This window comes from Lutra lutra, chromosome 4 (assembly GCF_902655055.1).
Source record: "Lutra lutra chromosome 4, mLutLut1.2, whole genome shotgun sequence".
NCBI classification, from domain to species: Eukaryota; Metazoa; Chordata; class Mammalia; order Carnivora; family Mustelidae; genus Lutra; species Lutra lutra.
This window is the reverse complement of record NC_062281.1, coordinates 173,348,391-173,376,202: the sequence shown is the minus strand read 5'-3', so window position 1 is coordinate 173,376,202 and position 27,812 is coordinate 173,348,391. Positions and strand designations below refer to the sequence as shown.

General features: G+C 46.0%; 1 protein-coding gene across 1 annotated transcript; it reads left to right on the top strand.

The window, feature by feature from the left end:
- Positions 1–4,814: 4,814 nt before the first annotated feature.
- On the top strand, positions 4,815–26,189 carry ZBTB8B (zinc finger and BTB domain containing 8B). The gene is made up of 4 exons (XM_047727142.1): positions 4,815–4,849; positions 12,848–13,845; positions 21,391–21,569; positions 24,975–26,189. Exons 2-4 carry the CDS (start codon positions 12,888–12,890, stop codon positions 25,290–25,292), a joined length of 1,455 nt encoding a protein of 484 aa, XP_047583098.1. The 5' UTR covers positions 4,815–4,849; positions 12,848–12,887; the 3' UTR covers positions 25,293–26,189.
- Positions 26,190–27,812: the final 1,623 nt, after the last annotated feature.

Sequence of the window (27,812 nt, the reverse complement as noted above, 5' to 3'; positions counted from 1 at the left end):
CAGCGGGGTTGGCTTTTCTTTGAAGCAGGATTGTAAGCTAATTGCTTCTCACATATTCTTTGTCATAGTGGAGAAAAATGCATTTGCCTGATCAAGTTCTGGGGTAGTCCTGATATATGCCCCCCCAAAAGCCACCACTGGAACGGTATTTGCAAATGAGGTCACCATTTGGTTATTTATGTTTACAATATTCTTCTGCCTCCTTCAAGACTGTCTTTTCCACTTTCCTAACAAAGACGTGGATATAAATGGGACAGAAATCACCACCTCTGCCTATTTTAAGTCTTTCATGGTGGCATCATCTCTGTGATGCTGTCAGGATCTTTTATTTTAATTTATACTTTATGGGAATGAGGCACTTCAGTGACTCGTAGTTTGTTTTTCCTATCCTAAAAGCTGTTGACCTATGGCCTGGGAGCTGGTGTAGGCTCCTTCATTAAATTCCTCTCTGCTTGAAATATGTAGGGTGGCCTCTGTTTTCCTGACTGGACGCTGATTCATACATTTCCAATAAAGCCCACACTCGAGTGCAGCTCAGATGCATTCTGGGTATCCAGGAATTAGTGTGGCCATAGTCTGATTGTTCCCAAAAGGTCTGAATATTTGTGCCCAAGTTCTCTGGAGAAAAGACAGGAGAAAGACTCATGGTATGGGCCTGCTCTGTTATTGTTGGATCTTTCCTTAAGGGTCCTTAACTTTCTTTTTCTTCAGTGGTCTAGGTACCTGAATTGGGTCAGGTGTGGGAATTAGATGAAAGACCAAAACTGTTTATTGTATCAAGATAGACCTTTTTCACTGATCATGGAAGGTTTTTTTTTGGTTTTGTCTTGTTTTTTTTTTTTTCTGTTACTGTTATAAAAATTAAGGGCAACCCTCTTGGGTCCCCTCCCTCTTCGAAAGTTTTGTATTATCACTTTGCTATCACTCGATAAACTTTACTTTGCTGCCCACCAAAATAAAATAAAATAAAATAAAAGAGTAGAATAAAATAAAATAAAATAAAATAAAAGTGGGAAAGTAGTAGGTTGTCCATGATCAGCTAGTTGTTTCCCAAGATCTCTGTGGATCAAACCATTCTGATTTCATACCAACCCTGCTGTTTATTCCTAACACTTCCCACTTCGTATTTGTTGGGTAACTGCCACTACTGGGTTGTATCACTCCAGAGTCCTCCCACCCTCCTTGAGATGAGAGTGTATTTCAATTATAGGCCCACCCACTATCATTCCTGGCTTAGAAATGATGGTCAGTAAAGTGCTTTTTAATGATTTTGGCACTCCCCTTATCGATTGTCCTTTAGCTTTGGTAAAGGAGGGGTAATTCTGGGCCTTTTCAAGGCATATAATTTGGGGGTTGGTCAGCAAGATGCATATACAGATTCAATAAGTCATCCTGACTCCTGAGATCATTGAATTTATTCCTCTGGTTTATGCCAAGATATTTCCACTGTCATTCAAATTAATGACAGGTCGGTACTGTATGTAGGTTTGCATAAACCAACACTTCAGATTACTAGAGTAACAGCTACCAGCTGTCAGGGCAAGCACCCTGGATACAGAGTCTCCAGTGAGTACACTCAAACCAAGAAACTCATTTTGATCTGAAATTATATTCTGGGTTTCCTTAGTTAAGTTCTCTCCTAATTCACCTCCATAAATAATCACCTGTTTTTTTCCAAGCAATTAAATAGATTCCTGCAACTGTTTTCTTTGGGCAGAACTCCTTTTCCCTAGTTTTTAACTGCTTTTCATCCTCCAGGACCTGTCATGTTTGGACTTTGGTTCCGGTCAAGGGTCAAGAAGGGATTTAAGGGGTGCCTGGGTGGCTCAGTGGGTTAAAGCCTCTGCCTTCGGCTCAGGTCATGGGATTGAGCCCCGCATCGGGCTCTCTGCTCAGAGGGAGACTGCTTCCTCCTCTCTCTCTGCCTGCTTCTCTGCCTACTTGTGATCTCTGTCAAATAAATAAAATCTTTTTTTAAAAAAAGAAGGGATTTAAGTTTTCTTTAGCGATGAGGATTCAATCTTATCAATTAAGGATCAAATTCTTCATGTAAGGGAGGTGAGAACACCTCAATGGATTCAACAGACAACACTACACTCTTGCTGAGAAATTTAATCTGGTCTCATAAGCTGGATTAAATTTATTGAAAAGAATTTCTCTTAATTGACCCATACTTAGCTGAACTTGCTGAATTAACCAAAACTCTTTCTCCACACTTTAAAAAAAAATTAAGGTAAGATCCACCTAAAATACAATTAACCATTTAAAAGTGTACAGTTCACTAGAAGTTAGTATATTCACAATGTTGTACAACCACCCCTTTGTTCTAGTTTCAAGCTTGGGGCATTTCTGAGTGCAGAGCTCTGTGTAACTGACCGCTCACATGGCATGCCCATTAAGCTGGTCTGCCTGTCACCCAGCCCTCACCCCAGTGGCCATCCTCCTGTTTCTTAGGCACGCAACAATCTGTTTTTAGAGCCTTCCTACTAGCTCTTCCCCTGCCTTGAATGCTCTCCTGTTTAACCTTAGCATGGCTCACTCCCCATTAGGGTCTTCGCTGAAAGGTTGCCAACTGAGAGGACATCCTTGACCCTCGACCTAACATAGCCACAGAATCAAATCACTTTGTTAGACCACCAACCTGTTTTCAAAATTTATTTTTTTAAAATTAACATATAATGTATTATTTGTCTCAGGGGTACAGGTTTGTGATTCATCAGTCTTAAAACAACACCCAGTGCTATCCACAACACATACCCTCCCTAGTGTCCATCACCTAGCCATCCCATCCCTCCCGCCCCTTTCCACTCCAGTAACCCTCAGTTTGTTTCCTAAGATTAAGAGTCTCTTATGAATTGTCTCCCTCTCTGGTTTCGTCCTGTTCCACTTTTTCCTCTCTTCCCCTATGATGCTCTGCCTTGTTTCTCAAATTTCACGTATCAGTGAGGTCACAGGATAATTGTCTTTCTCTGATTGACTTATTTCGCTCAGCATAATACCCTCTAGTTCCATCCATGTTGTTGCAAACGGCAAGATTTTATTTTTTGATGGCTGCATTATATTCCATTGTGTGTGTGTGTGTGTGTGTGTACCACATCTTCTTTATCTATTCATCTGTTGATGGATATCTGGGCTCTCTCCATAGTTTGGCTATTGTGGACACTGCTGCTATGAACAATGGGGTGTAGGTGCTCCTTTGGATCATTACATTTGTATCTTTGGGGTAAATACACAGTAGTGCAATTGGGGTCATAGTGTAGCTCTATTTTCAACTTTTTAGGAACCTCCATACTGTTTTCCAGAGTGACTGCACCAGCCTGCATTCCTACCAACAATGTAGGAGGGTTCCCATTTCTCTGTATCCTCACCAACATCTGTTGTTTCCTGACTTGTTAATTTTAGCCATTCTGACTGGTGTGAGGTGGTATCTCATTGTAGTTTTGATTTGTATTTCCCTGATGATGAGTGATGTTGAGCACTTTTTCATGGATCACCAACCTGTTTTAATTATTTACCATGCACTTCATGTATTTCCTTTTTTTTAGTTGTTTACTTGTTTATTGGCCATCTCCCAGTTGTTATGGGTTGAACCCCCCCCTTCCTGTGTTGAAGTCCTAACCCCCAGCACCTCAGAACGTGACCTAATTTGGAAAACGGGTTTGTTGCAAATGTAAGAATTAATTAAGACAAGGTTGTACTAGGGATTCCTGGGTGGCTCAGTGGGTTAAGCATCTGCCTTTAGCTCAGGTTATGATGGGGGGCGGGGTCTCCTGGGATCAAGTCCCCCGTGGGGCTCCCAGCTCAGCGAGGAGTCTGCTTCTCCCTCTCCCTCTGCTGCTCCCCCTGCTTGAGTGCTCTCTCTCTAACAAATAACTAAATAAAAATCTTAAAGAAAAAAAAAAGAGAGAGAGAGAGAGAACCCTTAATCCAATATGACTGGTGACCTTACATAAAGGGAAATCTACACGCAGAGATGTTACGGGAGAAGACCTGCGGACATGAAGAAGGTCGTCTACATGCTGGGAGAGAGACCTGGAGCAGATCCTCCCCTCAGAGCCCTCAAGAGGAACCAACCCTGCCCACAACTGGACTTCTAACCGCAAGACATGCGGAACAATGAATTTCTGCGGTTGAAGCCCGTTTGTAGTACTTTGATGCCGCAGCCCCGACCCACAGATGCATCCCCTGAGAGAACTCGGCTCCGGGGGCAGCAAGCTGGTCTTGTTCGCAGCTGTCCCACAACCCGCGGTGTCGGTACTGAGCCCACGGCACACCGCCCTCAAACGTTTCACGTGTATCCATAAACCTGGAAGCTTTTCAGGGGAACAGAGTGTTGCGGGGTTAAGTGGATGAAATCCTTTCCCTCATTTCCAGAATGTTCGCGGAGCGCCGGCAAGTGGAATGTGTGCGGACTGACGGGTCAGAGGTCCTGCTCTCCAGGCCGCTGGAACCCGCACAACGCGCTCTCGGCTCTCAGCACAAAGACGCCGTACTTCGCAGGTCCCTCAATGGGACTCAGAAGACCCCCGCCGAGCTCCAGCCTTCGGCAATCGCCGTTTCCTGGTATCTCGGTACTTGTAGTTTTGTCCACTCTGTCTTCGCGGGAGAAGGGAACGCTGAGACCACAACTCCCGTCACCGCGCGAGCGCCGGCGCGGTCAGAGCGCAGCCTCCGGAGGGGAGCTGGCGCCATTGACTAACCTGCTAGCCGCAGGGCCCGCCTTCCTAAGCCCAAGAGCCCCTGTGATTGGTCAGCTGCCTCGCCTCTCACGGAGGGGCCACAGGTGAATGAAAGGGGGGCGTGTCGGTGCGCGGAGCTCGACAGCCGGGCGGCTGGATCGCGCTGAAAGGTGAGAGACGAGAAGCGGGTTCGCGCTGCAGCTTTCATTGGTTTGGGGAGGATTGGGGCGCCGCGAGAGGTCGGTCTTGGATGGAGGGAGCGGGCAGGGAACTCCCCTCTCGGTCGGGCTCCTTTGGACCTCTCGGCCCTGGCTACTCCCGAGACCCCCTCCGCGTGAACCTGAGCTGGATGACCGACCCTCCCTCCCCTCCCGCGTGGGGAGGGGTCGCGTGGCGCGGCGGTAGCTGTCCCCCATTCGCTGGCATTGGGCTCTCCCTGGCGCGTCGTCCCGCTGTGTGGTCCTGGTGCCCGCCCATGGCGATGGTGCGGGGGACGGGGCGGGGGGCGGGGGTGTGGGATGAGGACTTGGCCAGGCTGGGGCAGTGCTCACCGCAGCGATGGTCACTTTGTCTGCAGGAGGCCATGGGAGGGGCAGGGTCCCAGTTCCCCACCCTCAGGAGCCAAAGACAGGTCCAGTAACTGGTTCCCGTGATCTCCGCAGGGTCGTCTGGCTCTAGAAGGAGGCGCGGGGGGGGGGAATCCCCTTGTCTTGGGAACAGTTTAGCAGGTGAACCGAAGATGCAGTTGACCCCGAAATTTTTCCGGTGGAAATGGAAACTCTTCTCCTGTGTCGTTCCCCTCCATGCGTTGGGAGAGGAGTGACTTCCCCAACCCTTTTGGGGAGTCAGGTTGGCATAGTGGTTAAGCATGTCAACTCTGGAATGAAACTAATTTTGGTTCCAATCCCAGCTTGGGCGTGTTAGCTATAAATCTGACCCTCAATTTCCTCCCCTGAAAAGGAAGGTACAACGATTATATCTACTGCATTAGGTTATTGTGAGATAAAACTTAATGCTTGTAAAGTACTTCTTACAGTGCTTCATGAGGAGTGGTATTCAGTAAATGCTAGCAATCGATGAGCAGTTTCCTGTTTTCTTTTTAAGATTTTATGTATTTACTTAAAGATTTTATTTATTTATTTATTTATTTGAGACAGACAGAGAGAGGTGGGGAGGGGCAGAGGGAGAGGGAGAAGCAGACTCCCCAGTGAGCAGGGAGCCCCATGCAGGGCTCTATCCCAGAACCCCGAGATCATGACTGGAGCTGAAGGCAGACAACTCAACCAACTGAGCCACTCAGGTGTCCCTTATTTATTTTAGAGAGAGGGAGAGAGAGTGTGTGCGTGAGCGGTAAGGAGGAGCAGAACAGGAGGAAGTTGGAGGGGTAAGGATCTCAAGCTGGCTCTGTACTGAGCACTGAGCGGAGCCAGACCAGGGGCTTCATTAATCTCACGGCCCTGAAATCATGACCTGAGCCTGAAAACAACAGTCCAACGCTTAACCACTGAGCCACCCAGATGCGTACCCCCACCTTTTTTTTTTTTTTTTTTTTTTTTTTTGGATGAGCAGATATTCACTATTCTCAGGTTGCTGAGACTGAAGGAGTCTTATTAGAGTTAGTGAGTGGAATTCAAGTCTGGTTTTGGTACCTGAATGAAGATAGAGGTGGGATCCGGGTAGGATTCCCTGGGGAATGTGGGAGTATGTTACAGGCAGGAGTGTTGGCATGTGCTCTCTCCTGGAGGACGTGCACTGTACCTGGTTCATTTTTCTAATCCTGGCATCTTCCTTGTGTCAGACATCGTATGGAGCCAGTCACTGTTGAATTGAATTGAGGGCTGGGGGGGAGAGAGGGGTCGCTGCCAGAGTGTGGATAAATGTACTTTCGGAGAGCAGTACAGGCAGAGAGCTTTTTTCTAAGGAGAAGTAGTGATCCTCAGCATGTTGCAGGGATGTAGGACACTGAAGGCAAGTGATATGAATAACAATTTCCACCGTATATGCCAAGTATAGGGTTGGGGACAGACTTTTGCAAAGTTAGGGAGTATTTATGTGACCCAGTAGAATCTACATTATTTGGAGCAAGAAAGCCAAAGGAGATGGGTTTGGGTACCACTGCTGGAAAAGAGCATCTTCCAGTGAAAGATGGAAGTGCCCTGGAGATAAAACCATGCTTCAGGCTAAGAGGCGTTGTACCTACACTGGTTTATCTCCCTGGTTTGCCAACTTCTTATCCCTCTGCCCTTCCTCCTTTCTCCCCTTTGTTTAAAAAGAGAAAATGAAAGAAGTACATACACATAGTAAAACACCCTAACAGTATAGAGAGGTTGAAAACAAAAAGCGAAGGTCCCTCCATATACCTCTTACCATTAATTGTTCTTCTCAAGCGTATCTGCTGTGAACTCGTGCTTGTATAACCTTATGGAGGAAAAATCCATGCATATGTGGACAGGATCATATAGTACATTTTGTTTTGCATCTTGCATTTCTCTCTCTCTCTCTTTTAAAAAAAAAGATTTTATTTATTTGTCAGAGAGAGAGAGCACAGGCAGGCAGAGGCAGAGAGAGAAGCAGGCTCCCCGCTGAGCAAGGAGCCCAATGCAGGACTCGATTCTAGGACCCTGGGATCATGACCTGAGTCGAAGGCAGTGGCTTAACCGACTGAGCCACCCAGGAGCCCCTTGCCTTTTTCTCTTAATATATCTTGGTGATCTTTCCATAATGAACACACACAACTCTAGCTCATTAAAAACATGGTTGCATAGTATTCGCCTGTGTGATTGTACCTCATTGATTTAACTTGTCCCCTACTGGTGGACATTTCAGATCATTTTTACTTTTGCGCTAGTACAAAAACCTCGTGAATGGACATCTTTGAACTTGTAATTTGGTGTTTTTTGGCAACATATCCGAAAGTTTAAGTTTTTACATTGAAATGTCTGGGACAAAAGAAGTGTGCGTTTAAAAAAATTTTTACATTTTATATTTATTTATTTATTTATTTATTTATTTTTAAATTTTGAGAGAGAGAGAGAGAGCACATACATGAGCCGGCAGGGGGTGGGGACAGGGGCAGAGGGGGAAGGAAAGAGAGAGAATCTTAAGCAGGCTCCACGCTGGACCTAACTACCGGCTTGACTCAGGGCTTGATCTCACAACCCTGAGATCATGCCCTGAGCCAAAATCAAGAGTCAGGTGCTTGACCCACTGAGCCACCAAGTTACCCCCAAAGAAGTGTGCATTTAAAGTTTTTTTTTTTTAAGATTTTATTTATTTATTTGACAGAGATAGAGGGAACACAAGCAAGGGGAGTGGGAGAGGGAGAAGCTGGCTTCCTGCTGAGCAGAGAGCCCGTTGAGGGGCTCCATCTCAGGACCCTGGAATCATGACCTGAGCTGAAGGCAGAAGCTTAATAGCTGAGCCACTGAGGTGCCCCTAAGTTTTAATAAATATTGCCAAATTCCTCTCTGAAATGGTGTTCCAAATTACATCTGCATCAACAGTGGATAGTAGCACATTGAAAAATGTGATTTTTACCAGTCTGATAGGCTTTCTTTTGGTTCTTTTTCTTTTTCTTTCTTTCTTTCTTTTTTTTTTTTTTAACATTTTGTTTATTTATTTGAGAGGGAGAGTATGAACGGGGTAGGGAAGAGCAGAGGGAGAGGGAGAAGCTGACTTTCCATTGAGCAGGGAGTGTGACGGCTGGGCTCTATGCCAGGACCAATTCTAGGACTGATCCCAGAACCCTGGGATCATGACCTGAGCAGAAGGCAGATGCTTAACCAACTGAGCCACCCAGGCGCCCCTTTCTTTCAGTTCTGAAGAAGAGTGGAGTGTGATACTGAAATGTTGCATTTTCTTATATATGTTTTTCCCTTCATATATTTTTTTTAAGATTTTACTTATTTATTTATTTGACTGATGAAGATCACAAGTAGGCAGAGAAGCAGGCAGAGAGAGAGGAGGAAGCAGGCTCTCTGCAGAGCGGAGAGCCTGATGCGGGGCTCCATCCCAGGACCCTGGGATCATGACCTGAGCCGAAGGCAGAGGTTTTAACCCACTGAGCCACCCAGGCGCCCCTCCCTTCATATTTTGATAGCCAAAGGCAATGGCAGGAACTGCAGGGAAGGCTTGGCTGGAGCAGTCAGAAGAGGTGGGAATGACAGTGAAACCTTAGTTCTGTGACAAATTTCAGGGTTGATATTTTTGGGAATAGTAGAATTGTGCGGCTATCTGGCAGTTTTCCTCCTTTCTGAACCAAATGTTAATTTTAACTACTTTGGATAAGAAAAAAATTCCAGAAATTATGACATAACTTCCTTGACTTTAAAATGAATATAAACAGATAAGAATCATCTCGATGACTTAGGCCCATCAATGATAGCCCCAGGCTATAATTTAGTGCTGTCCTTAGGCCATTTTGAATATGTAGGAGCATTTAATATGCTTAGCTACATGGCCTTAGGTTGATATTTTGAAAAAAATTCCTGGTTCTATTTTTTTTTTTTTTAAGATTTTATTTATTTATTTGACAGACAGAGATCACAAGTAGGCAGAGAGGCAGGCAGAGAGAGAGAGAGGAGGAAGCAGGCTCCCCGCTAAGCAGAGAGCCCCATGTGGGGCTCAATCCCAGGACCCTGGGATCATGATCTGAGCCGAAGGCAGAGACTTTAACCCACTGAGCCACCCAGGTTCCCCCCCTGGTTCTATTTTTAAAGTAATTTTTTTTTACCTTCTCCTAGCTGTCAGTTCTCACTTTTGTCAGTTTACTTGCTTAGAGACACTCTTCCACTTCTCTCCCTATTGGGTTGTCTAGTTTTTAAACTTAATGCATCACTTGCTATAAATACATAGAAAGTAGGTGTGAATAGCCACTTAATAAGGTTGTTGGGGGTCTGGTCTGTACAATTAGTCTGTCTGTGCAATTAGTACACAGACCTTGGGGAGTCTCTTTTCCCAGTGGAAGGGCCCTTTTTGTGGGGAGGGAGTGTCTGATTTCTGGCTGTGTGAACTATGGTTTTGTTGCATTGTAGAAAGGAAGAGTGCTAAGGAGTTGGTTTTGGTTGGCAGCTCCAACTAGGCCTTTGTGATTCCAGTAGAGGGAGATGATGTACTCGGTTGTAGATACTTCTCTGTGCTCCATGCGTCAGTATGGAAAAGGAATAGTTGATGGCCAAGTTGATGGCCAAGTTCGGCTGCTTGTTGCTCAAAAGACCACTACGCAAGAGAGGAGCCTGGCCACCTGGGGAGAAGGTGGGCTCTTGTCCAAAAGCCAACTGAGTTTTCTGCCTGGCCTAGAGATTTTTTTTTTTTTTTAAGATTTTACTGGGGCACCTGGGTGGCTCAGTGGATTAAGCCTCTGCCTTTGGCTCAGGCCATGATCTCAGGGTCCTGGGATCAAGTCCTGCGTTGGGCTCTCTGCTCAGTGGGGGGCCTGCTTCCCCCTCTATCTCTGCCTGCTGTTCTGCCTACTTGTGATCTCTCTCTCTCTGTCAAAGAAATAAATAAAATCTTTTAAAAAAGTATTTATTTCTTTGACAGAGAGAGACACACAGCAAGACAGGAAACACCAGCAGGGGGAGTGGGAGAGGGAGAAGTGGGGTGGGGGGAGTGGCGGGTGGGAGAGGATGGGGAGGGGGGGCTTGAAACCAGGATCCTGGAGACACTTCACAACTGAGCCACCCAGTTGCCCTGGCCTAGAGATTTTTATTTTTATTTATTTATTTTTTAAAAAAGATTTCATTTATTTATTTGTCAGAGTGAGCACAGGCAGACAGAGTGGCAGGCAGAGATAGACGGAGAAGCAGACTCCCGCTGAGCAAAGAGCCCAATGTGGGACTTGATGCCAGGACGCTGGGATCATGACCTGAGCTGAAGGCAGCGGTTTAACCAACTGAGCCACCCAGGCATCCCTGGCCTAGAGATTTTTAAAGGGGTTTAATCAGTTAAGGGAGGTCAGTGGTCTTTGACATTTCTTGATGATATGAAACTCAATGATGCTAGCTACAGAATTATCTCAGTACACAGAGGTTGTGCAAGAAGGTCTGGCTCCTGGCTACCCCGGGGTTGTGCAAGAGTACTCTGATCTTTTTGCAAAGGAGGGCAAGGTTTACAGATGCGCAAAGGGAAGTCAGTAGAGTCATCTGCGTGACCTTAAAAAAGAAAAACATTTTGTTAAAAGATTGCCAGGCTAATCAGAAAGCTGTGGCAGCTTCAAACAGACTTGCTGGCCCCTGTGGCCTGGGAGAGTTCTCTGGTTCATTTTCCAAGGCCAGTGGTCTGCAAATCTCAAAGAAAGCAAATGAGTTTGGTTATAGATCAAGGGCCTTAGGTCAGTAAGCGAGGATTTGTGTTAACTTGAAGCACATTAACCCTTAAGACCAGCTACAGTGCTGTGGCGGGGTGGCTCTGTGGTTTGTGTGATGGGAAGCAATGGAAGCAAGAGCTCAGTGAAGAAGGTCAGTGTCTGTCTTTCTCATCAGCCGAAGGGTTTTAAACTTGATTTATACCTGTTCTACTCAGCAGTTAAGCAGGGGGGTCTTCTGGGATGCCTGGGTGTCTCAGTTGGCTAAGCATCTACCTTTGGCTCAGGTCATGATCCCAGGGTCCTGGGATCGAGTCCCTTATCGGGCTTTTTGCTCAGCAGGAAGCCTGCTTCTCCCTCTGCCTGCTCTGCCTGTTGCTCCCCCTGCTTGTGCTCTCTCTCTCTCTGACAAATAAATATATATATATATATATATATATATATATATATATATATATACATATATATATATATATATATATATATTTTTTTTTTAAAGAAGGGAGTCTTCCTTTGTACTTAGCCAACCTCCTTCGTCCAGAGCACTCTGCCAGGTTCTGTGAGGCATAGCAAATGAGCTAAGATGTGGCTCATACCTTCAAAGGCTTGGAGTCCACTGATATTCAAGGGACAGGACATTTTAAAATTTGAGGGAGTGAACCAATGGCAGTGGACTGTCAGTTGGGAGTCTCTCATTTGCAAGAGATAGAAAACCCAACTCAGACCAGCTAAGGCAAAAAGAGATTTAATTGGCTTCTGGCCCAGCATGAGTTGGGGCTCAGATGGTGTCCCTGTTCCTCCTGCCTGAGCTGGACTGTCTTCTTTGTCAGGCTGGTTCCCCTGGTGACGAGGCAGCATCTCAGAAGGGATGGAACCCCCAGTAAACGCGCATCACTTTTCATTGCTCTGACCAAGCCACGTGGCCATGTCTGAGCTAATTCCTGCACTCAGAAGGTGGGATACCTTAGGGCGCCTGGGTGGCTCAGTGGGTTAAAGCCTCTGCCTTCTGCTCGGGTCATGATCCCAGGGTCCTGGGATCAAACACGCATCTGGTTCTCTGCTTCGTAGGGAGCCTGCTTCCTCCTCTCTCTCTCTCTGCCTACTTGTGATCTCTGTCCGTCAAATAAATAAATAAAATCTCAAAAAAAAAAAAAAAGCAGGTGAGATACCTCGATTGTGTTAGCCTCTGTTCTATCTAGAGCCTGGGGGGATGGCACCGGCTTGATGCAAATCACCTTGGCCAAGAATGGGGGAGGGGTGGATCTCTCAGCCAGACAGGGCACTAAAATGGTAAGAATGGTGACTGCATGCTGGCTAGCCCAAGAATCTACCATGCTTCCTTGAAGGGATGATAATAGGGGTGTGCTGAGATAGGCGAGTATAGATAGTCTCCAAGTTCCATGCCAGGATTGAGCTGTAAGTATTAGATTTGGGAATTATCTATATTTTGAGTCTTGAAGAAAGTAGAGTGTAGACATAAGAGCAGAAACTCCAGGGGATAACTGACCTGGTTTTGAGTCTTGGCTCTGTTCCAGCTGGGTCATCTCCTACCTTCTCTAAGTCTCCGATTTCCTTATCAGAAAAATGGGGACAGCATGGGTCTTTTATCATCGGGTTTTTATAAAAATTCATTGAGAGAGTCCACGTAAAATGTGCAGTTTGTCCTGGTTATTTTTATTGTTTTTCATAAATTCACCCCGTGGGACCACCTCTAGATTTTTGTTAGATCGCCAAATAGCCGGTATCATAAAGACACTATTGAATCGGTGTTTGGGAGAAGAACGAGGAAAAAAAAAATTAAAGCTGAGCATCTTATTTGTAAGGTTGGGATTGGTGAATTAACTGGAAAAAAAATTCTTGGCAGAGATACAGGCCACGCCAGAGCAGCCGCGGCTGGTGGAGCAATGGAGATGCAGTCCTATTACGCGAAGCTGTTGGGGGAGCTGAATGAACAGCGCAAGCGGGACTTTTTCTGTGACTGCAGCATCATTGTGGAAGGGCGGATCTTCAAGGCCCACAGGAACATTCTGTTTGCCAACAGCGGCTACTTCCGAGCCCTGCTCATTCACTACATTCAGGACAGCGGGCGGCCCAGCACAGCGTCCCTGGACATCGTCACCTCCGACGCTTTCTCCACGATCTTAGACTTCCTGTACTCTGGCAAGCTGGATCTGTGCGGGGAGAACGTGATCGAAGTGATGTCGGCTGCCAGCTACCTGCAGATGAACGACGTGGTGAACTTCTGCAAGACGTACATCAGGTCGTCCCTCGACATCTGCCGGAAGATGGAGAAGGAGGTGGCAGCGGCGGCAGCGGCGGCCGCGGGGGCTCATCAGGGTGATGGTGGAAGCCCTAGTTCAGGCAGGGAAGGAACCTCCTGCGATGCCAAGAGCTTGGGCTCCTCCACAGCCGAGGGAGAGGAGAGCGTGGGCTGTCCCAGAGAGTCCCCTTGCAGTGACTGCAGAAGCGGCCACCGGCTGGGACAGGTGGTGAAGGACAGCCAGGGCAGCGGCCCCGCTGACCGTGACCTCTCTATTCTGCCCAAACAGATAGAGCCCAAGGTGGAGTTTGACGCCGACGAGGTGGAGGTAGATGGCGGCGAGCCGCTGCCGCCCTATGCCGCCCCGCTCGGCTTGGCCCACATGGACGAGGCTCTGCCCGGTGGCCAGGCCGTGGACTTGGCTTACGGTAACTACCACGTGAAGCAGTTCCTGGAGGCACTCCTGCGCAACAGTGTGGTCCCCAGCAAAGACGAGCCAGATCATCCCTTTTCTCGGAGTTTGGAGGGAAGACCGGATGGTGCACCAGGAGCCATTAGTTCCATGATGGATGTCCACACGGACTGGTATGGGGAGGACTCAGGTGAGCTCCATGAGCATTCAGCATCTCTGCTGGTCCTTCAGCATGCGCACCTGGCCCTTGTCGGCTCCTAGCATCATGGTCATTGTCATTGTCACTGCCATCATCGTCACTGTCATCTCCACCACCATGATTACTGCCACATTATCCCTACCCCCACCAAGAGGTATTCATTGAGCACCTGCTGTATGTAGAGCATTGTCTCTTCCTCCGTGGTAGTATTTTACCTCTACGACTTGGGTCAAATCAGCCAATCTCTTTGGAGCTGTTTTGTTTAGGAGGTAATCATCCCTGCCTTGCCTTTCTCACAGGGTTGAGGACCGAATGAAAAGGTTCTCAGCATTTTTTCTCATGTATGATCACATGTTCCAGACAGGTAAGAGACTGATATTTCTGTGTCAGCTGTGGTGCCTGGCACATAGTCGACAGGCCCTTAGTGTGTCATGGTCAGTGGTGCTGTCTACCTGAGAATATCTAAAATGCATTGGTATTTGGCTTTATGTGAGTAAGTTTCTTATATCCTTTGGTAGGCTTTAAAAAATAATTAATAGTAATAACCTGTTATTAATATATTATAATTATAATTAATAATAATCAACATACTAATACTATATAATAATCTTTTAATTATTAATGTTGATATTTCCAAAGACATGTGTGTTTTAATTAAATCATCAACCTTAAACTAGCTTTTATATAAAATATTTTCCTTTGGTAGGCTTTTGTGTTTTAAGAGCACTTTGTTGTCTCCCTGAACAACTCTGAGAGATGAGTTGACATGACTAACTCCTCTTAACAGGCGGGGTAATTGTGTTGCAAAATGTCTTGTAGAAGATTAAAATAGACTTGGCTGCTACCTTACTTATGAAAGTACCCTATAGCTTCCAGAACCTCAAGCCAAAAAATTAATGAATCCCAATTCAAATTCACTCTTTAATACTGAACAGTGAAAGCACTTTAGATAAAGGAGATCAGCCACTTTTATTCGTTACTAAATGGCTATCTTGAGATGTTTAATTTCATTTTTTAAAGCAAGAACACTGTATGTCTGATTAAAACTAGGCTTGAAAACTCGAGAAAATACTGTTTCCGAGCCTCAGGGACACTGGCTTAACCAGCATTTAGAAGGTAGTGGCTGTTTTCATGAACACGCTGTAGGAAGAGCTTGACATCTCATTTCCATGCAGAATAGCACTTCACAGACAGTGACCATCCTTTTACATCCATTAGACCCTCATGAGTTTGGCAGAAGAGTGGAGAAACTGAGACCCATGAGGGTTTGGGGGAATTTCCTAAGAATGCAAAGCTGGTAAGTGGTAGAGCTAAAGCGAGAAACCTGGGCTGGCTTCATTTTATTCAGACAAACCGTGCAGACAGCACAAATGAACAGAGGATTTCAGTGCTATGATTTTACCTTTCAGCCTCTCTGCCTATAAGCACAAACATTAAAAAAGAATAATGCAGCCATATGCCCTTGTCGTTTAAGTCCAGTTGATCAGTCTGTAAAGTCAGGTTTCCAACTAGAAGGTGCTGTGGTCAAGGCAGCCACCCTGACCCCTGGCCATGCCATTGTCTGCCAAGTTTTGATCCCATTCACATGGCTCCTGGGCAAATGTATTCCAAATGTCAAGGCGGAGAGTAGGACTGATGTGTTCGGTCATTCATTTATTTGCTCAGATATTTAAGGACCTTCATGGTAAAGATACAAAGGTAAGTCAGACACGGATTCAGCCCTCAAAGTGCTGGTGTTGTCTTTGAGGAGGTAAGATGTGTGTCATTGGCATCACGTGATAGAGAGACACTAGAGCTGGAAGGTGGATGGAGGTGTGACTTTCACAGTAGTCCAAAACAGGAGAACTGGCTTCTGCCTGGGAGATCACGGAGGCATTATGAAAGTGGCATCTGAGGCTAAGGGAGGGGAGAAATTGATTGGATTGATTATTGGGCCCTATTATGGGAAACCTTAAATGCTAAGAGGTGAGGTTTTGTCTGTAGGTGCAGGGGAATTTTTTGGTAGTTACTGAGCTTGGGGGTGTGCAGGTCCTGTGCTTGGGGGAGATTAATTTGGCCTCAGCACCAGATGGTGTGGAAATGGGAGTTGAGGGCAGGGAGACAGTCAGGCGGGTGTCGCGATCATTCTGTATCCATACCTCTAGGTCCAACCATGTTGTTGCAAATGACAAGATCTCATCCTTTTTTATGTCTGAGGAATATTCCACCGTGTGTGTGTGTGTATGTGCACACACACACATGCTTTCTAAAATCACAATTTCTTTATCCATCCATCTATCAATAGACACAGGCTGCTTCCATGTCTTAGCTATTGTAAATCATGCTGCAATAAACACAGGGGCCCATATATCTTTTCAAGTTAGTATTTTTGTATTCTTTGGGTAAATTCCCCATAGTGGGATTGGAGAGACCTACATACTGTTTTCCACAGTAGCTGTGCCACTTTGCATTCCCACCAGCAGTGCACAAGTGTTCCTTTTTCTTCACAAGCTTGCCAACACTTGGTAGTTCTTTTTGATTCTAGTCATTCTGACAAGTGTAAGATGGTAGCTCACTGTGGTGTTGATTTGTATTTTCCTGATGATAAGTGATATTAAGCATCTTTTCCTATGTCTGATGGCCATTCCGTATGTCCTCTTTGGAAGAATGTCTACTCAAGTCCTTTGCCTATTTTTTAATCAGATTGGTTTTTATTTTTATTTTTTAAATTTTTAAAAAAGATTTTATTTATTTATTCGATAGACAGAGATCACAAGTAGGCAGAGAGGCAGGCAGAGAGAGAGGGGGAAACAGGCTCCCTGCTGAGCAGAGAGCCCGATGCAGGGGTCAATCCAGGACCCTGAGATCATGACCTGAGCCAAAGGCAGAGGCTTTAACCCTCTGAGCCACCTAGGTGCCCAAGAGATGCTATCTTATTTAGTGTTGACAAGGAAAGCCTTTCTAACAAGTTGCCTTTGAGAAGAAACTGCAAGGGAGGGGGAGAGCAAACTGCAAGGCAAATCAGAGAGAAGAACATTCTGGGTGAGTGAAGAGCAAGGTGCAAAGGCCCAGGAGTGGGTCACAGTTGGCAAGTGAACGAGAGGAACCGCAGGGTGCTGCTGGGGCTGGAGTGGAGTGGGCAAGGCAGAGAGTGCCAGGGGATGAGGTCAGACCAGGTGGGCTCCTAAAGTCCAGGAAAAGGCCTTTGGGTCTTCCTCTGAGAAGGGACACCACTAGAGGGTCTCAGCTGAGAGTGACTTGAAGTGCCATATCGTAAAAGGATCACTGTGGGTAGTGTATGTCATAATCTCCAAAGTGGTCTTCTTGGCTAGGACTGTACTACCTCTCAAGGTCGAACAGACCAGATTTCCTAATGGCTTGTATGAGTGGTATGAGAAAAAGAGAAGTTAAGGGTGATCCTCAGGTCTGTAGCTCGAGTAGTTGATTTAAACATGTTATGTTTGCCATGCCTCTTGGATCTCCAAATGGAGATGTTCACTAAGCAGTTGCATCCTGTCTGCTTGGGGTTTCAGGGGTGGGGGGAATCACAGCTGAGCTATACATTTGGAAGTCATTAATGGGTCCATGGAATTTGAAACCTATAGATCCCGTGAACTTATGGGTGTAGAGGAAGAAGTTAAGAGATTTACGCACTGTGCCCTGGGATACTCCAACATGTAGAGGTCAGAAAAATAGGGCCTGGTCAAGGAGATGGGGAGGGGGCAGGCAGGGAGGTAGGAGGAGAATCGAGAGTGATGGGTGTGCCAGGAGGAGAAAGTGTTTCAGGAGAAAGGAGACATAAGCTATGTCCAGGTCTGCATGGAGGCAGAGAGAGAACTGATCACTGGGGAGTTCATTGGCAGGCTTGTCCAGAGTAGTGTCGATGATGGCAGGGGGGGGTGGGGGTGGCAAGAGACCAAAGTGCTTGAAACAGAGCTGGGGAAGTAGAGGTGAAGACAGTGAGTATTGATGCTTCTTTCAAGTGGTTTTGCTGGGAAGAGGACAGAGAAGTGCGCCAGCAGCTGAAGGGGTATATGAGGTCAAGGTTTTTATGAAGGTGGAGGTTCTAAAAGCCTGTTTGTTTAGTGATGGGAATGATCCAGGAAAGGAAGATAACTGATGGTGGGAGAGAGAGACATTTGATAGAGTGCGGGCCGGCGGGGTTCCTGTCCAGTGGTGAGGATGGTCTGGTGGAGGACAGTTGGTTCATAGGAACAGGAGTGGAAGCAACCTTATGTGTTCAGGGGTGGGGGGGAAGGCTTGGGGGTGGCTGGGAGCATGTAGAGGTTCTCTTCTGATTGCTTCTCATAAGTTAGAAGCAAAGGTGGGGGCGCCTGGGTGGTTCAGATGGTTAAGTGTCTGTCTTCAGCTTAGGTCATGATCTCAGGGTCTTGGGATTGAACCCCACGTCAGGCTCCCTGCTCAGTAGGGAGTCTGCTTCTTCCTCTCCTTCTGTCTCTCCCCTCTCTTTTTCTCTGTCTCTCAAATAAATACATAAAATCTTAAAAAGAAGAAGCAGTAGCAGCAGCAAGGACAGCGCGGAAAGGGAGGAGGGGACAGTGAGGGGGCGGAGACCTGAGCAGAGGGAGGGTGTGTAATAGTCCCCGAGGAGAGTGGGAGAGAGTGAGCCAGGGGAATATTTAGGGTGCTTGGGCAGAACCAAGGGCTCTGATATTGGTGCTCAGAGGGTGACGGTTAGATGGATTCAAAGCAAGACCAGAACACACAGTTGTGTATATTTCACCGGTGATGTTAACTTGCTTTGTTTCAGGTATGGAATGGGCATAGACTTGTATTTAACCAGAATTTAGGTTTAACCAGGTGAATACAGACAGAGGGAGAGAGAGGACCCAGGCAGTTAAGGGTGGATGTGAAGGAGTGATTTCAGTGATAGACTGGGGGCACTGTACTGGGGAAGTAGAGGCATAAGGCCCCAAGGAGGGGAAGGACAGTAAAATGGTGGCAGAGTCTATTGGCTTGGTCCCAACTGAGAAGGGGCACTTAGGGGGTGAGCTGGAAACCTATGAAATAGGAATTGGAAAGTGGGGTGCTTGATATGTGGACTGTGGAGCAAATGCAGCTATTGGAAATATCTGGGTAGGGGGCCATGATTCTCCCTCTCAGCTACACACTAGGCAGAGGGCTTTAAAAATCTAAAGTGAATTCATTACTTTCTTGTCTATGCTTCTTCATCATTTGGACTTTGCACGTGTTATATTATATTGCATGAATTTGTTTACATGTCTTTCTTTCATGCCAGACTCAACATCTTGAGGGAAGAAATGGGTGTCTTGGTAAAGATGGACCTTGTTAGCACAGCGTCTGGCATGTATAGGTGTTCAAATGAACGGTTGTATTGGTGAGATCAGACCATGAGAGAGGAAGGAAAGTGTGGTAATTCTTACTTTTCTGATGAAGATAGAGTTAACAGTTGGTCTTTCCAAGGACTAATGCTGGACCCATTTTACATAGTGTTTTGGTAGATAATTGAGAAGAAAAGTAAAGTGTAATGCCAGGCTAGTGGGATTGGATAGCAGGAAGATTCCACAACACTGGAGGAGTGAACAGGAAACTGGCATCTTAGACCCAATGCGCTCAGTGAGAAATTAAATAATCCAACATACGTAGGTAATTACAAGCCAAGAGCTGCTGCTTTATTCTAGAAAACAGGTTTTGGAGTCACTATAGATGATGCAAAATGTTAGGCATTATCAGGCTGGGAATTCAAGACGGGAGAAAATAATCTCCACCCTTGGGTTGAGTTGTGTTGAGAATGACGATAGGTTCTCACTTGGGATTCGGCTTGCCATACATTTGGCAGCACCTCCAAAAAGATAAAACCCAGGTAGGTATCCTGAGAAGGTCCCAGAGAAAAGGAGCTACTCCGGTGTTGAGAGAAACCGCAGAGCCTGGACTACTTCATGAATAAAGAAACACCAAGGAGAGGATGATGGTAACAAAAATGGTTGACATTTCTGTGCTCTTACTATGTGCTAGGTGCTGTGCTCTAGGTATTACTTCATTTCATTCACAGTCTTTTAAGGTGGGAACTAGTATCATCCCTATTTTACAGATGAGAAAAGTGAGGCACAGAGAAGTTAAGGGAGTTGTCCAAAGTCATATGGCTGGTAAATGGAGGAGCGGGGACTTGAACCCAGATTTCAATGCCTGGAAATCCTGAGTCACTAATGCCTTCCTGTAGGATGTGGTATGACCAAAGTCTATTAAATCCTGAAGGTTGTGGATAGAGGGGACACGTCTTGGAATACTGTAGTAAGGGTACTTGGGAAACTTGAAAGAACAGTTTTGTATGTGGGGGGATAATCGTGTTGTCACCTTAATGGTTGTACAAGCAAGGTGGGGAAAAAAAGAGTTGAAAAAAGATTTAAGTGAACCTCTGGATGTTTGACGATTTCAGATCTATAGACTTTTTTTTTTTAAAGATTTTATTTATTTATTTATTTGACAGACAGAGATCACAAGTAGGCAGAGAGGCAGGCAGAGAGAGAAGGGGAAGCAGGATCCCCGCTGAGCAGAGTGCCCAATGCGGGGCTCAATCCCAGGACCCTGGGAGCATGACCTGAGCTGAAGGCAGAGGCTTAACGACTGATCCACCCAGGCGCCCCCAGATCAATAGACTTAATATGAATTCCAGTTGAAAGTGTGCATCACAGTACACATCTGCATTGCCTGGAACTCTTCTTAGGCCCTCTCTTCCTAGAATATATGCATCCTGATCCAGGGGTCTGACTCATCATAACAGAGGGTTCCAAACTTTTGAGGGTCATGAATTCAATTCAGGAGGTCAGTGTTGGTCGGATCAGGCTGCCACAGCAGAATGCCACAGATTGAGTGGCTTAAACAACAGAGATTTATTTTCTCACAGTTCTGGATGCTCGGAGTCCAAGATCAAGGTGCCGGTAGGGTTGTTTTCTTCCTGGCTAGCGAACGACTACCTTCTTGCTGGTCCTCACATGGCCTTTTCCACTGTGTATGAACAGAGAGAGAATGAGATCTCTGGTGTTTCTTCCTCAAATTATAAGGACACCAGTCCTATCAGATTAGAGATCCACCTTTAAGACCTCATTGAACCCTAACTACCTCCCTATCTCCAAATATAGTCACCCTGGAGGTTAGGGCTTCAATGTATGAATTTGGGGGGGATGCAACTCCATGCATAACAGGGTCTCCATCAGCACTGCCTGCAAATGAAAACAGAGACTATAGACACTGTCAGAATGAGGGTTATTTTGGGAATTTTCCAGTTATCCACTTGAAGACATGTGACTCCTGAGGTTGTAATGTGTCTCTAACTATGAGCCACAGAGAAGTTTGAAAGCCATATGGCATTCCTTGCAACCTTGTATCAGAATCCCACTTTACCCTCTGGCTGACTGGCAACCAGACAAAGACTTGGATTTTGTAGTGTCTTGCTGTGAGCTGGTGGTAAAGGTGATGTCCTCTGTCTGGGTCCGGGCTGGCGAATTCCCCAGGTCCCGATCACCTGTTGGAGGGTGGGCAGTGTCACTGATGCTTATAACCCATTTGGTTCCCCAGGTGACGTGCTGGTGGTCCCCATCAAGCTTCACAAGTGTCCTTTCTGCCCTTACACCGCCAAACAGAAAGGCATCCTTAAGCGGCATATCCGCTCACACACAGGTGAGCGGCCCTATCCCTGTGAGACCTGTGGCAAGAGGTTCACGCGACAGGAGCACCTGCGGAGTCACGCCCTGAGCGTAAGTGTCTGGGCTGGAAAATCTCTTGTGGTGGGTGGGGGGAGGGCTCCTGAGATTTGCCTAAGGTGAGGGTGAGCCAGCCTGCCCATTACTGCTCTGTCCACTGGAGTATTTTCAGAGAACTTTAAACATGTGTTTCTACTTAATTAAAGCTGGGTTGGTGGCGCTTAGAGAAAGTTAAAACTTATATAAGAGACTAGTTTTCTTAGACTCAAAAAGAGGTTTTTTTTTTGGTTTGTTTTTTTGTTTTCGGTGTTATTTATTAGAGAGAGAAAGGGCGAGAGGACACAAGCAAGGGAGCTGCAGAAGGAGAGGGAGAAACAGGCTCCCCACTGAGCAGGGAGCCTGATGCGGGGCTCGATTCAAGAACTCTGGGAATCCTGGGATCATGACCTGAGCCGAAGGCAGCCGCTGAACTGACTGAGCCACCCAGGCACCCCGACTCAAGAAAGTTTAGATCCTGGTCAGGGATGGTTGTCATAAGGCAGAGAACAGTGGGCATGGACAGGGGACTGTGGTCTGTTCTCACCACTGTGATGCCAAAGGCGAGAAAAGCGCTCCTTCAATTTTCCACCCAATGTCGTTCCTGGGTGTGGAGAAAGCACATGCCGCCATTTCTAAGCCATCTGTGGGCAGCAAAGAGGACTCCAGACCCAGGGGACCTCTCCTCCCACTGGCTGCCTCCTGGCCTTCTGTCTCCCATGTGAGTGGTTAATTCCCACCAGCTAAAAGGCAGTTGGGCCATTTAGGAAGCCGTTGTATTTAAGATCATCTTTGAGCTAGGCAATCAGTCTTTGGAAGAGCAAACATAAAAAAGGTTTGGACTCCAGAGATCACTATCAAGAAGGTGAGAACCCACAGAATGGGAGAAAATACTAGGGAATCCTTTATCTGCTAAGGCTCTAGTAACCACAATATATAAATAACTCTTCCAGTTCAACAATAAGAGACAAATTACCAAATTAAACAACAGATATGAATAGACATTTCTCCAAAGAAGATACACAAATGTCCAGTAAGAACATGAAAAGTTGCTCAACATCGTTAATCATTAGGAAAATGCAGGTCAAAGCCACAGTGAGCTACCACTTCAAACACACTACTGTTGTTATCATCGAAAAGCAGGTAATAAAATATTGGCAAGGATGTAGAGGAACTGGATCCCTCATACACTGCTGGTGGGAATGTAAAATGGCACAGCCACTGTGGGAAACAATTTGGTGGTTCTTTAGAGTTAAGCATAAAATTACCGTAGGTCCCAGCAATTCTATGTCTAAGTGTATACCCAAGAGAACTGAAAACGTACATTTGCACAAAAATGTACCTACACACAAAGGTTCATAGCAGCATTATTCCTAGTAGACAAAAAATGGAAATAACCCAAGTGTCATCAACTGAGGCATGAGTAAACAAAGTGTGGTCTGTCCCTACAACGGACCCTTATTCGGCCGTAACATGGAATGAAGTTCTGATTCATGCTACAACAGGAATGAGCCTTAAAAGCATTAAGGCTTTAAGCATTTATTAATAATTAATAATAATTAAGCATTTTGGGGCACCTGGGTGGCTCAGTGGGTTAAAGCCTCTGCCTTCAGTTCAGGTCATGGTCTCAGGGTCCTGGGATCGAGCCCCACATCGGGCTCACTGCTGAGCAGAGAGCCTGCTTCCCCCTCCCTCTCTCTCTCTGTCTGCCTCTCTGTCTACTTGTAATCTCTGTCTGTCAAATAAATAAATAAAATCTTTAAAAAAATAATTAAGCATTTCTACATGAAAGAAATTGGTCACAAAAGGCCACGTCTTGTATGAGTTCCTTGATATGAGATACATAAGATGGGCAGGCCCATGGAGATAGAGTAGATCAGTGGTTACCAGGGGCCAAGAGGATGTTGGATGGGAGGGGGTGGCAGTAAATAGACACCTACTTTCTTGCTGGGGTGATGAAAATGTTCTGGAATTAGATGGTGGGGATAGTTGCACAATCTTGTGAATATACTAAAAACCACTGAATTGTATGCTTTTCAAAGGTGGTATGTGAGTTGTAGTTTGGAAAGAATCCAGATTTAAGATAAGTCCAAGGTTATTGACTGTTTCCACTCTCAGGGCTGGCCCCAGCCACACCCATCTGAGATCGGGCTCTTCCCATAGGGTCAAGTTTTTAATTGTCCCCCCCCCCCAATTATATCTCCAGTCTGTCTTGGCAGCTGTAGGTTCCTGGTGCCCTGAAGATAGTTCACTGGTTGGAATCCTTATTCCTCTATCTCTCCCTGCTATACAAGGTCCAGCCTACTGCAGCCCAAAGAGGTGGTATTCAAAGACCCTGCCAGGTACGAAGGTCATGGACATACTCAGGTTGGGTAAGGTTGGAGGATTAGTGTAGAAAGCCCAGGAGAAGACCCCCTGGAAGGCAAGAACATTGGCCAGGATGTAGGGCAGCTCCAGAGAACTTGGTGTTGAGTTATTGGCCTTTGTCCTCCACCATTTCTCTCTGTCTCTACCTCTTGTGTGCATCCTGCATCCAGAACTCTCCACAGGAGAGGCTTTGGTTCACAGACCCCCTCTAGGCTGGAGCTCCTGAAGAGCGCAACCTGTATGGGGGGGGAAGGTCCCTGGAGCCGCTGCCCTAAGGAGGGACTGCGTGGGGTAGGAGATCAGGATCTTTTTTCTAGCTTGCAAAGTGCTTCTCATAGGCAAGGAGTGCATTTATCAAAGAGGAGGTAAGGACAGAGAGCCCGCCACATTTGGAGAAGATGCCATCTAGCAAGTCTGCCTCCCTAATAACTAGACAATCGTGGGTACATAAAACCCACACCTAAAATCCACACCCGTACCCTGAATGCCCTTTCTATGCCAGGCATAGGGTTATAGTAACAAATGTGACAGAGAACATGAATGAAGACAGTCTCTGCCTTCTTGGAGCTTATAGTCTAGGGAATTTACTAACCATTTATTAGAAATTCAACAAAGAGGGGCACCTGGGTGGCTCAGTCAGTTAAGTGACCAGCTCTTGGATCTGCTCAGGTCATGATCTCAGGGTTGTGGGACTGAGCCCCGCGTGGGGCCCCGTGCTCAGTACAGAGTGTGCTTGAGATTCTTTCTCTCCCTCTCCCTCTGCCCCTTCCTCTGCTCACTCTCTCTAAATACACAAATAAATAAAATCTAAAAAAAAAAAAGTCAAAAAAGGAAGGAGGATAGGGGAGAATATATATCTGGGCACCTAACCTGGCGCAGAGCATCAGGGAAGACTTTCTTCCAAGGCATTCCTAGGGGGGCAAGTCTTGGCAAAGGGGAGGTGGGCGGGGTCTTCGCATGTGCAAGGGCCCCTGGGCAGAAGCACCTGGGTGAGGCGGAGGCTGTGGCAGAGAGAGCAAGGCGGAGAGCGCTTACCGGCTGCGCATGTGATTGTAGGTGCACAGATCCAACCGACCGATCATCTGCAAGGGTTGCAGAAGAACCTTCACGAGTCACCTGTCCCAGGGACTGCGGCGCTTCGGGCTGTGTGACAGCTGCACCTGCGTTACCGACACACACGACGAGGATGACGATCTGATGCCCATCAACCTTAGCCTGGTGGAGGCTTCGTCCGAAAGCCAAGAAAAAAGTGACACGGACAATGACTGGCCCATCTATGTGGAGTCTGGTGAGGAAAATGACCCCGCCGGAGAGGATTCTGATGACAGACGGCGGATTCGGTCCTACTTGTCCGATCGAGAGACACTTACGTAGCAGTCCGTTTCGGTGGGGGAGAGGTTTTAGAATTTGTTTTTGCTCGTTCTGTGTTCGAAAGCTGCCATTTGTCCAATTTTGTGGAGCCCCGAGAGGAACTTTTTTTTTTTTCCACTGTTCCTCTACATGCATTTTTGTTAGATTACATATGAAGATTGGACCTTGTGAGTCGAGGGACTAATGACTTCTTAGTGGAATGCCTTGGTTTTGGAGGGCTTTGCTGAGTTAATTCTGAGTGAGGCAAGGCTGGCCCCAAGGTTCCCCGTTCTTCCTGTCGTGCACCCAAACTCTGGTTAGGAGAGAGAGAAGAAAATCTCCATTCTTGTTTTCATATTGTCTCACTTGTCTACATGCCTTTCTTGTCGGTCTTTTTCTCTGTAAAGGTGAGCGAGAATAGCTCGAGTCGAGTCTCTCTTTTGCCAAGTGTCTCCTAATGGATCCCATAGTTTAGTTTTCTGGTGAAGGCTTAAAGAGAAAGCTTCATGACATAAGGCAGGCAGGGCTGTCTGGCTACGTGATTGTAAAGGTACTTTCTAACTGTAAGCCTGCAATTTTAATGACTGAAAGTATTTATGTGCACACAAACATGGAAATGGATGAAGAGATTCCCGGGGTTCTGACTTGCCCAGCTAAATTAAATTTGAAGTTAGCCCCTGGGAAGGGAACCTATGAGCCTGGTTTCCCTGTCCGGTTTGGTATTTGACAATCCTACACACACAGATCACCTGTCTTGCGATCATAAAACAAGTCCTTTGGGTGAAATTCAAAATACTCCTGCTTTGCCAGCCATTTTCCAGAGCTGCTGTTGTGTAATGTGGAAATGTAGCCGCTGCTCACCGTCTCCTGCTTTGATTATGACTAGAACTTTAATTGGAGGGAAAGTGCAAGCCTCTATAAACAAGTTGAATTTCCAAATTGTTTACCTTTTAAAAGTGCCTCTGGAGGGAAAGAGAAGGTTGGTAGAAGAACAGGTTTTTAAAGATTTTATTTTTATTTATTTATTTGATAGAGAGAGATCACAAGTAGGCAGAGAGACAGGCAGAGAGAGGAGGAAGCAGGCTCCCTGCTGAGCAGAGAGCCCGATGCGGGGCTCCATCCCAGGATCCTGAGATCATGACCTGAGCCAAAGGCAGAGGCTTAACCCACTGAGCCACCCAGGTGCCCCAAAGAACAGGTTTTTAAAACTATTCTGCTTTTCACCCACTTTGTAGCCATGTGGTTATTCTAACAGGAGAGGCTCTCCATCTTTAAAAGGCTGAAGAACAGGAAATATTAGGGATGAAGGATGTTTAAGGCACTTTCATAATTTTGTCTTATGTTAAAGTATCCAAAATGGACTTTTTTTTTTTAAAGATTTTACATATTCATTTGACAGGGAGAGAGAGAGATAGTGAGAGAGGGAGCACAAGCAGGGGGAGTGGGAGAGGGAGAAGCAGGCTTCCCACTTAGCAGGGAGCCTGATGCAGGGCTCCATCCCAGGATCCTGGGATCATGACCGAGCTTAACAACTGAGCCTCCCAGGTACTCCTCCAAAATGGACTTTAAATTGCTTTTTCTTCCTTTAAGTAGAGTTGTGTCTCGAAAGTTGGTAAAATCACCTTTCTTTCTGCCTCCTGAACAAAAAAGCCAATAAAAAAGTTATAAATTGGCTTAGGAGTGTTAGTTATTGAAGAGTTCAAAAGGTGCTTAAACCAAACTTCTCAACAGAAGTGAGAATTCAGAATAGTGTTACTCAAACTGTGACCCTCAGATAGCTGGACTGTGTATTCTTTGATACCAAACCACACAGTAGGACCACATGCTGGCCTGCAGTAGGTTAGAAATTTTTAAAATGGTCTTTTGCCAAACATAATTTGAAAATTATTGTTCTAGATCAAGAGTAACAAACTGGAAATTATCAAGGACCAGAAACACTTTCATTCCTGAGATGGAAATATTAGCTATTCTTTTCAAGGAGGGATCTTAGCAAAAGGGAAATCTAACTGGTTGTGTAGAAGGTGTACTTTGCAAGGAATTATATTTGATATGTTCACTGTGTTTAAATTATTTCTAGTGGTTTTTTAAATTTTTATTTTTATTATTTTTTAAAGATTTTATTTATTTATTTATTTGACAGAGATCACAAGTAGGCAGAGAGACAGGCAGAGAGAGAGGAGGAAGCAGGCTCCTTGCTGAGCAGAGATGCGGGGCTCGATCCCAGGACCCTGAGATCATGTCCTGAGCCGAAGACAGAGGCTTTAACCCACTGAGCCACCCAGGCGCCCCTAAATTTTTATTTTTAAGTAATCTTCATACCCAACATGGGGCTCGAACCCACAACCCTAAGATCAAGGGTCACACATTCCACTGACTGAGTTAGCCAGGTGCCCCATTTCTGGTGTTTTAATGTGACTTTTCTACTTCATGGTTCAACTTCTCTGTCCACTTTCTCTGATAGAGCAACGATCCTTCTTGGTGACTCTATGACCTGATCATATCGCTGGGTGCAAAGAACATTTATATCAGCAATTTCACTGTAGG